Source organism: Rhinolophus ferrumequinum, chromosome 4 (genome assembly GCF_004115265.2).
Source record: "Rhinolophus ferrumequinum isolate MPI-CBG mRhiFer1 chromosome 4, mRhiFer1_v1.p, whole genome shotgun sequence".
In the NCBI taxonomy this organism is placed as follows: domain Eukaryota; kingdom Metazoa; phylum Chordata; class Mammalia; order Chiroptera; family Rhinolophidae; genus Rhinolophus; species Rhinolophus ferrumequinum.
Window position 1 is genome coordinate 98,436,857 of NC_046287.1, and position 13,102 is coordinate 98,449,958.

The 13,102-nt window shown below is 43.7% G+C and overlaps 1 protein-coding gene across 1 annotated transcript in view; it reads left to right on the forward strand.

Moving 5' to 3' along the window:
- Positions 1–13,102, forward strand: part of ATP8A2 (ATPase phospholipid transporting 8A2) — a 555,010-nt gene that overhangs the window by 505,338 nt on the left and 36,570 nt on the right. Inside the window, exons 34-35 of the mRNA XM_033104468.1 lie at positions 2,691–2,779; positions 9,109–9,213. Coding sequence (XP_032960359.1) covers positions 2,691–2,779; positions 9,109–9,213 — 194 coding nt within the window. The remainder of the gene's footprint in view (positions 1–2,690; positions 2,780–9,108; positions 9,214–13,102) is intronic.

A 13,102-nucleotide genomic window follows, 5' to 3' on the forward strand; every position in this document is an offset into this window, starting at 1 on the left:
GGGCATTTCAAAGTTCGCTTTCTTTATTTCCCTCAGCAACGAAAAGTTCTGACTGAGCTTTGTAATGTATTTAAAATATGACATTATGGTTGTAAAGTGTTATTTTTAAACGATCGTATTCTTTGATCAGTATACCTCGCAGATGACCTGGGATGCAGCCCACAAGTGTAGCTTGAACAAGTCCGCTTTCCGCCCTAGACATTTGTAAGGAGAGCAAAACCCAAGGGTCCTCTCAGCGGGGCTCCTGGGGACCCTGTCAGCCACAGAGGCCAGAGGAGTGGAGGTGGAAGGCTGGACTGCAAAAAGAAGGCAGCTAATCCAATTGCTGCCCCTGCTTGTGGGGGCAGGAGTGGGGGTTAATTTTTTCTTTCATGTAAGTTATGTATGTTTTCTATAAAAAAAAAAAACACAGGAAGTAGAGATAGCCAAAGAGATGTGAAAATAAAAGTCAGCAATTGTAGCACCCAGACATTCCATCTGATATACCGCTCCGTGCGTTTTTTCCTGAACCTATCAGCATGCAAAAATGCAAAGGGTTGTTAGCCTCAGGTCCACCAGGCCTGGGCCACCCCACTCTTTCTGAAGTCCTGGGATGTGTTTTGTAAAGGTGAGGAAATACCAAAACAGGGCTACAAAAAGTATGGTATATGGAGATGTATATCGACGTATGTATTAACACAATGATGCAATCGATACCTTGGGGGTGGCCTGCAGGGGAAGATGACATCTCAAGTGCAATTTGGAAGCCTGAGCCAATCATCTTCCTTTTCCACACATCCATGGCCATGATCAGGCCCCTGTAAGACCTTATCTCAGAACCCAGATTTTCCCTTAGCAGTATAACATGGCATTTCTCCGTGTCAACAAATGTGATTCTATATCCCTTTAATCGCTGCATAGGAGTCCATTGGACAGACCACAGTGTACTTATTTAGTAAGTCCTTTTCTTGGCCATTTACGTCTTACTTTTCTTCGTAGTCCAGCACGATGCGAATGTTCTTCTGCTTGCTTCTTTACACATTTTCTTACTTATTTCCTTAGGATGAATTCTGAGAGCTGTGATTGATGGGACAAAATGTACTCACCCGTGTTTAAGGTTTCCAAGTGTTCCTTCAGAAAGGTGGCACCCCTGTGTTCAGAAAGGAAAGCAAGTCCCCCAGGGCCGGGGCCAGAGTGCAAACCCCACTGCTTCCCAGTTTCATTGTCATAACTTCAGGGTACCACAAACAAGGCCATCTGATGGAGCTCAGAAGCAAGACAGGTGTGGTTAGGCGTGGGCTTGGCCGTGGCTGCACGGGGTTGGGGCATGCAGGTGGAGAAGCTGTGAGAGGGAAGCCTGCTCAGGTGGGGTTAGATGGAGTCACGTGGGCCTCAGGTGTGTGGCCGGGAGGTTGGGCGGATCCAAGTGAAAGAGTGAGTTGAAGCTTGGATGCCAGGCTAGGGCCCGGGTGAACCCTGCCTTCTCTGTGCAGCGGGAAGAGGGCTAGGCTACGCTGGGGCCCCCCTTAATCCTCAGCGCCCCCCAAGTCCCTGCCAGGAGGCCCGACAATAATGGTGCCTCAGCCCCTCTTCTCTCCTCCCTCTGGAAGCCTCACTCTACTTTGTAATGCATTATAGCAAGGGAATCCAGTGGTGAGAACTCCAGAAAAGAAAAACCAATGGACTTGACGGGTTCTGTCACACTTTAACCTGGGTCCCTTTTCCAAGTGGCCCATCCTTCGAGGCCAGCTCTCCAATTGTCAGTCAACTCCATGCTCCTCGCCTTGCGCACTTGAACCCTAAATCTAAGGACTCTACTCCCCAGACCCCACTTCTGTTGTGAGAGTCTCACTTGGCCCCACAACTCTGTTCCAAAAACCCTCTTTCTGCTTCCCCCCAAGCAGGTTCTGACTCTGGATGCCAGGAACAGTGTCATCAAAGGACTATCAAAGGCAGCACTTCCAGCTGCTTCCCGTTTTCCATCCTTCCACATGGACTAGTCTCCCTCTGCCCCTCTCTATCTGGTCCAGTCCTATGTATCTTTCCAGGCACATCCCACATTCTGGCTGCTTTAAGAAGTCTTCCCAGCCTTCTAGCCTTCCTCTGAAGCACCGTAGAATATGATCGTGACGATTGTATTCCACTGTGTCATGTAGATTACACCACACAATTTGTGTGTGTGTGTGTGTGTGTGTGTGTACACCACACAACTTTAACTTCCTTGAAGGCAAAGACTATAATCTGTACATCCTCCTCCCCTTCTGGCCGTTGAGAAATAATGTGCTTCGTTCCAAGGATACTGCTTCCGGGGATGAATGAGCAGCGAAGGACCATGAACTGATGGATAAGTCAGGCGGATGAGAGGGGTAAAGTTTCTTCCCTAGGAATCTGGTGCTCCCCTCCCCCACTTTCTCCGTAGGAGGGATTTAGGATAGTATTCTGATCCAAAAGGGGTTTCAAGGGCTTCATAAAAGAGGTGGGCAACACTCGTCAAAATAAAAGAATGGAGACAAGAGCTGATGGAAATCGTAGAGAGGCGCTCAGCCCGTCAGACCCCCTGGACCTTCTTCCCAGGTGTATGTTTTAAGTTTCACCGAACTTAATACTTTCTGTCGCTTTTGTGTTATGAGATGTTTTACTTTGATTAAATCACGTCTCGCTGTTTTGGAAAGAAAAAGTTTTAATGCCCATGTCACTTCTGCTTCTTGCAGGCAGCCATGGTTCTGAGCTCCGCACACTTCTGGTTGGGATTATTTCTGGTTCCTACTGCGTGTTTGATCGAGGACGTGGCATGGAGAGCGTAAGTGAGAAACGAAGTAATAACCCTAAGTCTTGCTCATCTGTCCCTGCAATTGTCTTTCATGACCTATTAAATGCTATGGGACTTCTGAAGACACAGGTCTTCTGCCACCTGCCAGCAAAGGATGACAAGGATTTGTTTTTTGTTTTTGTTTTTTTTTACTTCCTTTTAATCTGTGCTTCAGCTTGATATGAGAGTTTAGAAAAAAAAGGAGTCTCGAGAACAGACTGTGTGAAGGTCAGCAGGGATGTATGTGATTATGAGGGACAGTTTCTAAGCACAGACCCATTCCAGCAGGTTTAGGAAGTGTGACTCCAGATGCATTTTTCCTTATGTCTGAGAATCAATGCAAAGTGATCACACATATAGCGTGGCTTTAAGTCCCATGCTTAAAGGAAAGTCGTATCTATATAAGTCATTTCACGTTATAAAATACTTTGAATGGAGTAGTCTTCATTTTTCAAAGTAATTCACCATGGGAATCTTTCTAATATAAGTCTTCTAGAGCATCAGTGTACAGGCCGATGAGAAAATTAATCATAAAGATGAAATTATAATGTAGGTTAAATAGGAAATAACTCATGCTCAATTTTATTTATATGTTTTAAAACATATCATTTCTGAAACATCTTGGGCATAATGTGAAAGAAGGAACTAAGTTCCAAGATGATGTAAATTTTATTTTCGTCCATGAGCAAAAGATGGAATGCAGCAAATGAGATAATATTGATTTTTGTGTTGGGTAGGTTCCGCCTCCAAGTAGTTGCCAACTTCCCTGAAAATTGAGACTCTTGGTTTGGCTTTACTTTTGGCAAAGCATCATTATTTGGGGGCCCTGAGGTAGAGAATTGAGACTTTAATCCAAACCTTCCAGGAAAACACATCCGATTTTATTTTCCTCCCTCTTTTCCTCCCACACTCAATGAGAATTGTTCTTGCCTGACAGTTACGGATGTCTTTTGAAAGAGTGTTCATTTTGGCATTATCTTGACAACCGGTAATACCTGATGCTGAGAGAGAGGGGAAGAGAGAATTTCATAGCACCCATTTGGGGTGGCTGTTTTCTTCTGTTCACTACGGTTTACTACTCTTAGTAAAAATTAAATAATTCTAATTTCTTAAATGCTCTGATTTACCACTACTTTCATTTTTATCTGCTAAAACCGTGTTCTGTAGATAGCAGAATCAGGATGCTTAGAAATGAATGATAGCCAGGAAAGATGTTTTCTTAGTCTAGTAAGTGCACTAAAAGTAAATGTCTGTTCTGTTTTAGCACATAGCTCAATTATGTTACCTTGTTGCATTTCTTCAATTTTGCAAAATAATCAAGTTAGTTTTAGGTCTTGGCTACACCAGATGACTTTTACTTTATAGAGATTGAAATAGTGATTTCATTATAAATTAATCTCAGCCTATTTTAGTCAACTATCTTAAATTAACATCATGGAAAAAATTTGTATCGAGACTGTTTATTTGCAAAGTGAGACTTTAGCAGAAATATCTTTCTACCATTTCAAAGAGAATGTTTTCAGATTACGATGTCTCTGTCTCCTTGTCTATGTTCTGGATTTTTTCCAATACATTCCAAGGAAAAGTCTCCCGTCATCGTGAAGCAAATTATCTGTTCCCTCAAGCAGGAATGGTATCTCTTCCCGACTCCTGGCACTATAAAGTTAGCATCATTTACATTTTAACGAGAATAAATCAAATGACCGTGCTTCCAGCTCTACCATATGGAAAGAGTAAAAGTCACTTTCTTTCCAAGAACCTTGCCAGCAGGGTAGGGACCCTGTAAAGAAAGCCCTGATGGTGGTGGTGGTGGGACAGGACATGAGTGTTGTCCTGCCCATGGTCCCACATCACAGGCCCCAGACACAGCCTTCCCAGGAGCCCCTGCTTTGGGCTGAGCCAGAAGGGCCCCATGCCTCCTGAATTCAGGGCCACTTCCTGAAATGCATTTTTTAAAAATATTTTTTAAAATTAAAGCTTATTGGGGTGACAATGGTTTGTAAAGTTACATAGATTTCAAGTGTACAGTTCTGTACAGTCTGATGACTGTAATACATCATCTATATATCACATCGTGTGTTCACCACCCAGGTAAAGGGGGAAGAGCGGTGGTAGATGAGGGTAAATGGGGGTAAATGGGATCAAATATATGGTGATGGAAGGAGAACTGACTCTGGGTGCTGAAATGCATTTTTGTCTCGTTTTTTATTTGGGGGAGCAGGGAGGATGGCATATATTGGCTCTCACCTGGAGTATTTGCCCAAAGTATAGACGTCGTTCATAATATATATTTAACATCTAAACGGCAGTCACCTCTCTCCTCAAAAACAAGCATCTTGCAAGTTCATTTAGGCATTTTCCCCTGATTGTGAGCCCAGTTTTTAATCTCATATTACACTCCCAGCCTGAGAGATTTGTTGTTGAATCAAGTAAATTCAGAGTCTTCTCCCAAGAAAAAAAAGCGTGGTATGAGTTACTTTGCTCTGATGAGGCCCCAAAACTGAACTCGAGTTCTCTTCCTGAACCCCAGCTTTAAGAAATGGGTTAGGCTTTTCCTTTCTGCACACCGAGCTAAAATATTGATGCTGGTTGTCCAGCTCCACCCATCATTTGGTTCAAATTGTCAAATATTTATTGGAACATGCTGTGCTATGATGTTCCTTGACATGATTTGGAGAGTTCCAAATTCATGGACTCGGAGCTAAGGCACACTGCAAGCACTTTGCTCCGATGGCCCCATGGGCGGTGCTAGGAATCTCACAGTTTCCTTTCAGTTCTGTCCTCCTGCTTTGGGCCCATCTTAAGGATTTTTTGTTTCGTTTTGAATTTTGGTGGGTAACGGTTTCGAAAGAGCTTTTAAATTCCAGCCCAAGGCAGGCCTGCCGGTTCATATATACTTCTACGAGCACTCAAAAAAGTGAGTTGTTCTGTTTTTCTGCATTTTTCCCCTCTCTTTGCCCCCGTCTTTGTCTTCCATTTCGGGACCTGGAGTGTTAAGAGTCAGAAAGAAAAAACAGTATGAGGTAATTCAGTCAGTTTTTCCATGAAATCTGTCAACTTTCTGGATGAAGATCCATTATTAAACTATCTTAAGTGAGTTGGACGCCATAAAACACCTACTCTGTTATCCTGTTAACCAGAGTTTTCATGAGGGACCAAACTAATACATCTTTTATTAAAATAATTGATTGATTATATGTGATACCTGGCTAATGAGTATTTTTATTAGAAGCATGAAGTTTAAATTGCCCAGAACTATTTTAATATCCTTTAGCTTACACTCTTCCAAAATGTTTACCTATGACAGCATTCTTAGGTAAGCTGCCATGTACTTATTCTCATCTAGGAGAAATTTGTCAGTATTGCTTTATAAAAATAATATAAAGCTCAAGGCCACTGAACATGGGAACCAGTCTCTTATCTAACTTGTATCTCCTCTACTCTACCAGTCAGCACACAATACATTCAGCAAATTCCAGAATGACTTCATTTCCTCATTATAATCCCAGATTGGCAGTTAGATGGAAATAAAAGGTAATAAGAAATTTCTGTATATAAATGGGCCTTGGTTTTTGAAAAGCTTTCCTTACTAAACTAATTTCTTTTGAAGCACATTGTGTATACATTTTCATCCACATTTAGAATTTGACATTTCCTTTTAACTTGCTCTCCTTCCATGCAAAAGAGAGTCCAGGGAAAAAAGTTTCAGAAACAGAGAGATGAAAAGTTCAAGATTTTAAGCTGATCTATTTATTTTTAAGAGCCCCTAATAACCTGGAGATACCCTTAGCACTATCTGAAGTCTCACAGACGAATCTCACACCCTCTGGCAGTGGCTGAGCACCCCCCACCCCACCCCTTCTGGGATCCTCTCCTCTCTTGATGTGGGGTTAGATGAAGCAAGCCCTGGACCACTGGGGATAAGCCATTCACAGATAATGGGGCTCAGTCTGTCCAAACTGTGACTCACAACAAGCCAAACTCCAGCTCCTGGTGAGAGCTAAATTACATGCCCGTGGCTGATGCTTAAAGGCTGGCTTTTTAAACCTACATATGTTAGGTTTCAGTCAATTCACATGTAGACTCTGATGGGGGAAATTTCAGAATCATTTGCCTAAGTAAGGCCTTCTTAGGTAAACGTTCTTGAGAAAGTGGTTTTAAATTGCTAGCATCACCTCTCCTCCAGTCGTCCCCAGTGTTGCCATTCAGTGTTCTCAAATACTGGTTACGTTCCCAGGCTAGCTCGCGGGGGCTAGCCTGCTGACATGCTGGAAAGTTGCCGTGACGCTTGGACATGGACGCAGTTCTACTGAGAACATGCACAGCGCTTAGTTAGCAGCGTCAAGACACTTTGGTCGTTCCCCTCTGAGGTGACTTTGCTCACCGTGTTTCCCCAAAAATAAGACCAGGTCTTGTATTAATTTTTCCTCCAAAAGATGCATTAGGGCTTATGTTCAGGAGATGTCATCCTGAAAAGTCATGTGAGGGCTTATTTTCCAGTTAGGTCTTATGTTCAGGGAAACACGGTAGGCGTGGTGGGCAGACTCCTTTTTCTCTTGACCTAATCTATAGATTTCCAGTGCCCGGCGCCCAGCAGCCCACCTACTTCTTAGTGTTTCCCTTCTCTCCCGGCCCGGAAGGTAACATTGGAACTGGTCTCGATGAACGCTGCTTGCTCTGTGTCGGGGGCAGGGAGGGTAGAAAGAGAGGATGCTGGTGGAGTCAGGACAGTCCTGAAAAGGTGAGAGAGCTCATGCCTGAGGACTCACCAGACCTGTTCTCGTGGGACCTGCATATCTGGGGTGAATCCAAGTGAGCTGGGAGCTGCCATTCAATCAGCTTGTTGTCGATACAGCTCCATAATTATATTGAACAGTGTAAGTTTTAATGTTCTTTTTGGCTGCCTTCTTCCCAGCAAAATGTTAAACGTTTTCTCTCATTTATTGTTTAAATTAAAATTCCACGGTCTCTGCTTTGAACTGCAGTGTTTTTATCACCACTGAGTCTTGGGACACTGCATGGTGTAATTAAGGTATTATGTGTTAAAACCCGTGTGGCTAAGTCCTCTTGTTTACTTTGGGGAAAAGGAATGACAGGCACGTATACAGCGTGTTAGTACTGATACTCCGTTACAGATTAAGTCGGAGTGTTAGGGGATGACTGGGCATTATCTTAACAGACGTCCTTTCCTTGAAGGTGGAAGGCGGGTGGGACAATGTGATTCCACTAAAACAGCACACATTTTCAGAATGTCCCCGTGACGCTGTGTTCACTTCCATGCAGACACACTTTCAGTTTTTGTTCTTATTCTGACTTGGAGTGCTGGTGTGTAGCAGGACCTTTTGTGTTCATCTATACTGAAACTAATGGAAAGCTTTTCAAATATGCAAACCTGCCGTGTATTGTGAAGTTATGAACGTGTTTCTTTCTACAGTTTTCCCTCCTCCCCCTGTTTCGAACCTGCATCTTGTTAAATGCCTTCTTCGTCTATATTGTTTCCAACCAGTAGCTTTCTATGTAGTCTCAATCTTAGGAAGATCCTGAGACCAGCCACTTATTCGAACAGTGTAAGGTATTCCTCTTAGTTTAATCAGAAAAAGGCTGCAGGTAGCTCTTCCCACAGTTCCAGACAAATGACATGTTCCGGGCGGTGGTGGCAAGGCCATCTTGCTTGTGTCATTTCATTGGTTGTTTGACGCCTGTGACACCTTGTGGGCCCCCCTGGCGAGGCTGTGTAAGAAGGAGATGGAAAAGTTGTGCCTGGATACTTGTGCTGACCCCAAATTTCAGGTCAAGGGTTTGGCGCAAAGAGCCTGGTCTCTAGCATTATAAATCTGATTCCTGCTGTGTTAGGGGCTCTTTTCACTCTCGAGAGAGAAAGGAAGCTGCTTGCCCAGGCTTTCTGATCACAGTAGGGGACAAGGCCAAGGGACCAGCACATGTCCACTAGGGTGAGGACTTAAGAGTGTCTTCTGGATTGTTAGGTCCTGCACTGAAAAGCTTTAGAGATGGACGCATGCATACCCAGGAACCCCAGTCTTTGGTCTGAATGGCTCCTCTATCAGAGCTCCAGGCTTTCAGCAAAAAGCAGTGGTGTTTAGGAGGGTGACTTCTGATGTTCTGCAGCGCTTGGGATACTCCCCAGGTTATGCAGGTGGAGCCCTTGCCATGCGCAGGGACCGCGAATGCTCCATGAGCCCCAAGCCTCAGCCTCAGTGAGTCAAAGGCATCCAGATGTGGCCCAAAGGAGGAACGACCGGTCTTTACAGCTGTGTAAAGTTCATGTGTCATGTTCTTATTGTCTTTTCCTTGTGACACAGGGCCAAGCACACCTGCAAAAAAACGTTGCTGGAGGAGGTGCAGGAGCTGGAAACTAAGTCCAGAGAGCTGGGAAAAGCCATGCTTCGGGATAGTAATGGAAAGAGGTAGGCCTCTCCGTCCGAGCGTTTGAAGAACACGGGTTCCTCGGCCCTGTTCCCTACTGTTCCTTTGGTGTTTCTTTCTCTCTTCTCGGTTTCCAATGTGAGCACGGGGCACTCCGTTTTAAACATTTTGGTTATTCGTTTAAATGTAGTCATGGTGAGATTTAAATCACACTTTCTGGGTGGCAACATGAAATCTGATTTTCTGGGTCATCGGGCCTGCCCTCAGGCTAAACGGGGTCTTTTTTTGGGTCTGGACAGGGGCAAGACAAGCTGGATACTGAAAACAGAAATAGCAGCAATATTATCTTAAGGTGCAAAAGTTCAGTGTTAGCAGTATTGCCAAAGAGTCTCTAATAGCTGGGAGGCCTGTGATATCAGGCCAATTAGTACACTAAAGGGTGAGTATCTCCCAGGAAGGTTTGCATGCTGAATAATGCGTGTTATTCATGTAACTCTTGTTACAGTTCACGTCAAGTATACCGGGGGGCGGGGGGTGTTTTGTTTTTAATGAATTCTTAGTTTCTGCTGGTGTTGAGAAAGTATGGCGTCATCACATACTGGCAGTTCCTGGAGGTAAACGAGGCTGCTACCCTCCTTAGTTCTCATGGAGGATCAATCAGCCCTTTCTTCCCGATACCTAGCAGGTGGACATGTGAGTAATTTTTGTGTAATCACACATGTTAAAATGTGATCGGATTGCATTTAGTTAAAATCCCAGTAATACCAAAGGAAATTCACCTGGACCCAAGAACAATTAGCAGTGTAATACTGTGTTTCCCCGAAAATAAGACCTAACCGGACAATGTAATGCGTCTTTTGGAGCAAAAATTAATATAAGACCCAGTCTTGTATTATATTATATTATATTATATTATATTATATTATATTATACCCAATCTTATAGTAAATTAAGACCGGGTCTTATATTAATTTTTGCTCCAAAAGATGCTTTAGAATTGATTGTCTGACTAGGTCTTATTTTCGGGGAAACATGGTAAAGAGGATTGCTGTATTAGAGACATGCAACAGCTCAAAAACTGAGTACCATTCGCCTATAAATGCTTAGAAGGAAACGTGTACCCAACTGCTAACGAATAAGAAATCTAGAAGTTGACTATTTCCAGAGATTCCTATTATGTGTTTTGTTTAGCATCTGTGTATTTGTACCATCTTTCAAAGCAGTGAAGACAAAGCATTTGTTTTTAAAGGGAAGAGAAGCAAAACATTTTGAGAAATATTAGCAGTATACTTTCCGATAACTGTCCCTCTTTTAGGAATAGAATTATAGAGTATGTAGTTGAACTTGTGATTTTGTGTTTATGTATGACTTGTTTTTTAATTAGTGAGCCCATAGCATTCATTGTGCGGCAACTGTGCTGGTCGCTGTAAAAAAGTATCAGTCCACAAGACAAAAATCAGTAAGCTTACAACCCCAACTACCAGGCAGGGGCTGGGCTTACAGCAGACCTACCTCTAACCATCACACAGGACAGCGCATGGCTCAGGCCGGAGCAGGGCTGTTCGGCCCCTTTGATGCTTTCGGCACAGTCCTGAGCACCTTCTCGATTTTCAAGGACCTACAGAATTCTCTGAGACCTGAAAAGAAGCACATTCACCAGCTCTGAAAAGAAGGGAAAAGCCTCTGCAAATTGAAATGAGTAAATGTTTAACACTTTACATACAAGATGCTTATCAGCGTTAATTACTGTTAAGCTTAATAAGCACAGTAAGTTCTGTCATTATTTGAAAACAACTTACAGCCTCTCCTGTCTCAAGAATTCTCAAGTGATTGCTGAGAGGTCGTAAGTCATTTCGAAGTAAAATGAGAATTTCAAAGCAGAATTCTAAAACTCCTTGCAGACATTGGACAGGAAAACATTTCATGTCATGTGGCACGAGAAGGCACGAGAACATGCTCCATCTGATGTGGGCAGGGTCTCGTGCTAGCCTGTGAGGTTCTTAAAACAGGCGTGGACATGAGATCAGTAGCACGGAGAGCATGCAGAAAAGGCAGTAATCCAGGAGGCCATTGGGCTTAAGAGGTCAAAAAAGGCTTCATGTTGGAGATAGGATGGAAAACAGGGCTTTGAGGAGGTGAAGAGCTTGGTAGACAGAAATGATGAGAATGTATTTCCGGCAGAGGGACAGCCTCTGCAAAGGGGCAAGGCAGATGGTGTGCAGGGAGCAGACCCCACTTGGGCTTGGAGGGTCCCGTGCATGTCACAGAGATTTGTATTTGAATTCTGGCTCAGCCACTGATTAGCCACGTGACCTTGAGCAAGATATTTCATATAATAGATGGTCTCTTCATCGCTTATAGAAGAAGACTAATATTTGGAGGGGAGAGGGGTTAGGGTTTATGGAACCCTATGAACAACACAGCATCTTGCCTGACCCCTGGTAGGAACTCAAAATGTCCACTGCTAGTCTTCAGGTTGGCAGGAAAGTCATGATACTGAAGTGTGTCTTGGGCTGTCAGCCTTGAAAGAGACTGTGAGCCCATCCTTATATATATATATATGTTTACCTATATATATATATTTTTTTCCATAATGAAAGTAGGTTTACCAAAGTATGTGAGCCCATCTGTGCTTGTTGATAAAAAAATTGTAATTTGTAAGATTCCTTTATCCTGTTCAGAATTCACTTTTAAAGGTTCGAGTGGATATCAGAAGGTTACATTAGAGTGCAAATGTGGTTGCCTACCTTCTAGGTTGTAACATCTGTTTTCTGGTCACTTTGTACCTTTCACGACTCTGTAGCTCATGTGATTGTGGGTGTGAAGGTGAGTGTAACCCACTTGGTTATAACACCCGGCTTAGTTTTCCCCTGGTCCCAGGGTCTTGCCTCACTTTTGAGTTCCTAGCAGAGGATAGTTTTGACTCCATGCCTCCCATCGTCCTCAGCACTCCCCCCCAATTTGTTTTCTCCTCCTAATTGCTACCAGATTTTCTGGGTGGTCCATCTGCAAACTAGATAGTGGAGAAGTGCTATTCTCTGCAAGAGTGGATTTTGTCCTGTTTGGCCTCCCAGAGCTGCCTCACAATTGTTTCTTTATCACCTTTGTTTGCTTCTTTCACACCTGCTGGAGTCCTGTGCGCCTCTGGTGCTGGTGGCAGTGGGGGAAGGTAAGCCGCAGGTGGGAGGAGAGGGGTCGAGATTTCTTCAGCTCTGCTCTTCCTTCTAAAGATTTTATAGACTCCCTCTTTGAGAGACCGAGTATTTTGGTCTCTTCCCACACTCTCCGTTCCTTCCCCACCCCCATCTGATGTTTCCGTTCACTTCAGCATCTCTCGCTAGCTGTTAGTCTGGCACATGGTAGAAGCTTTATGAATATACTGTGTTTCCCTGAAAATAAGACCTAGCCAGATCATCAGCTCTAATGCATCTTTTGGAGGAAAAATTAATATAAGACCCGGTATTATATTATATTATATTATATTAGACCTGGTCTTATATTAAAATAAAACCAGGCATTATATTAATTTTTGCTCCAAAAGGCGCATTACAGCTGATGGTCCAGCTAGGTCTTATTTTTAGGGAAACACAGTATGTTAACTGACTGACTAGAAATGCAAAAGTCCAGTGAGATGGCAGTGAGGCAAGCAACGGGAACCCACCTTATCTGTGCAGACCTGCAGGTACCTGGTGTGTTAGTTCATGTTGAAAGTGGCCACGGAGAGATGCTAAGAGATACTCAGGTGGTGACCTGGCTCCCATGAGAGGGCCCCTTATCGCATGGCTTAGGAATAGAGCTAACAAAGAATCACAGATGGAGAGACATTTTCGGTGTTAGCATCGCTCTACCTGTGCAAAAATGGCAGTCTTGGAGCTGGTCCTACCAACAGCCCACAGCCAACCCTGCCTTCTGGTGCCAGCAAAGCCTCTC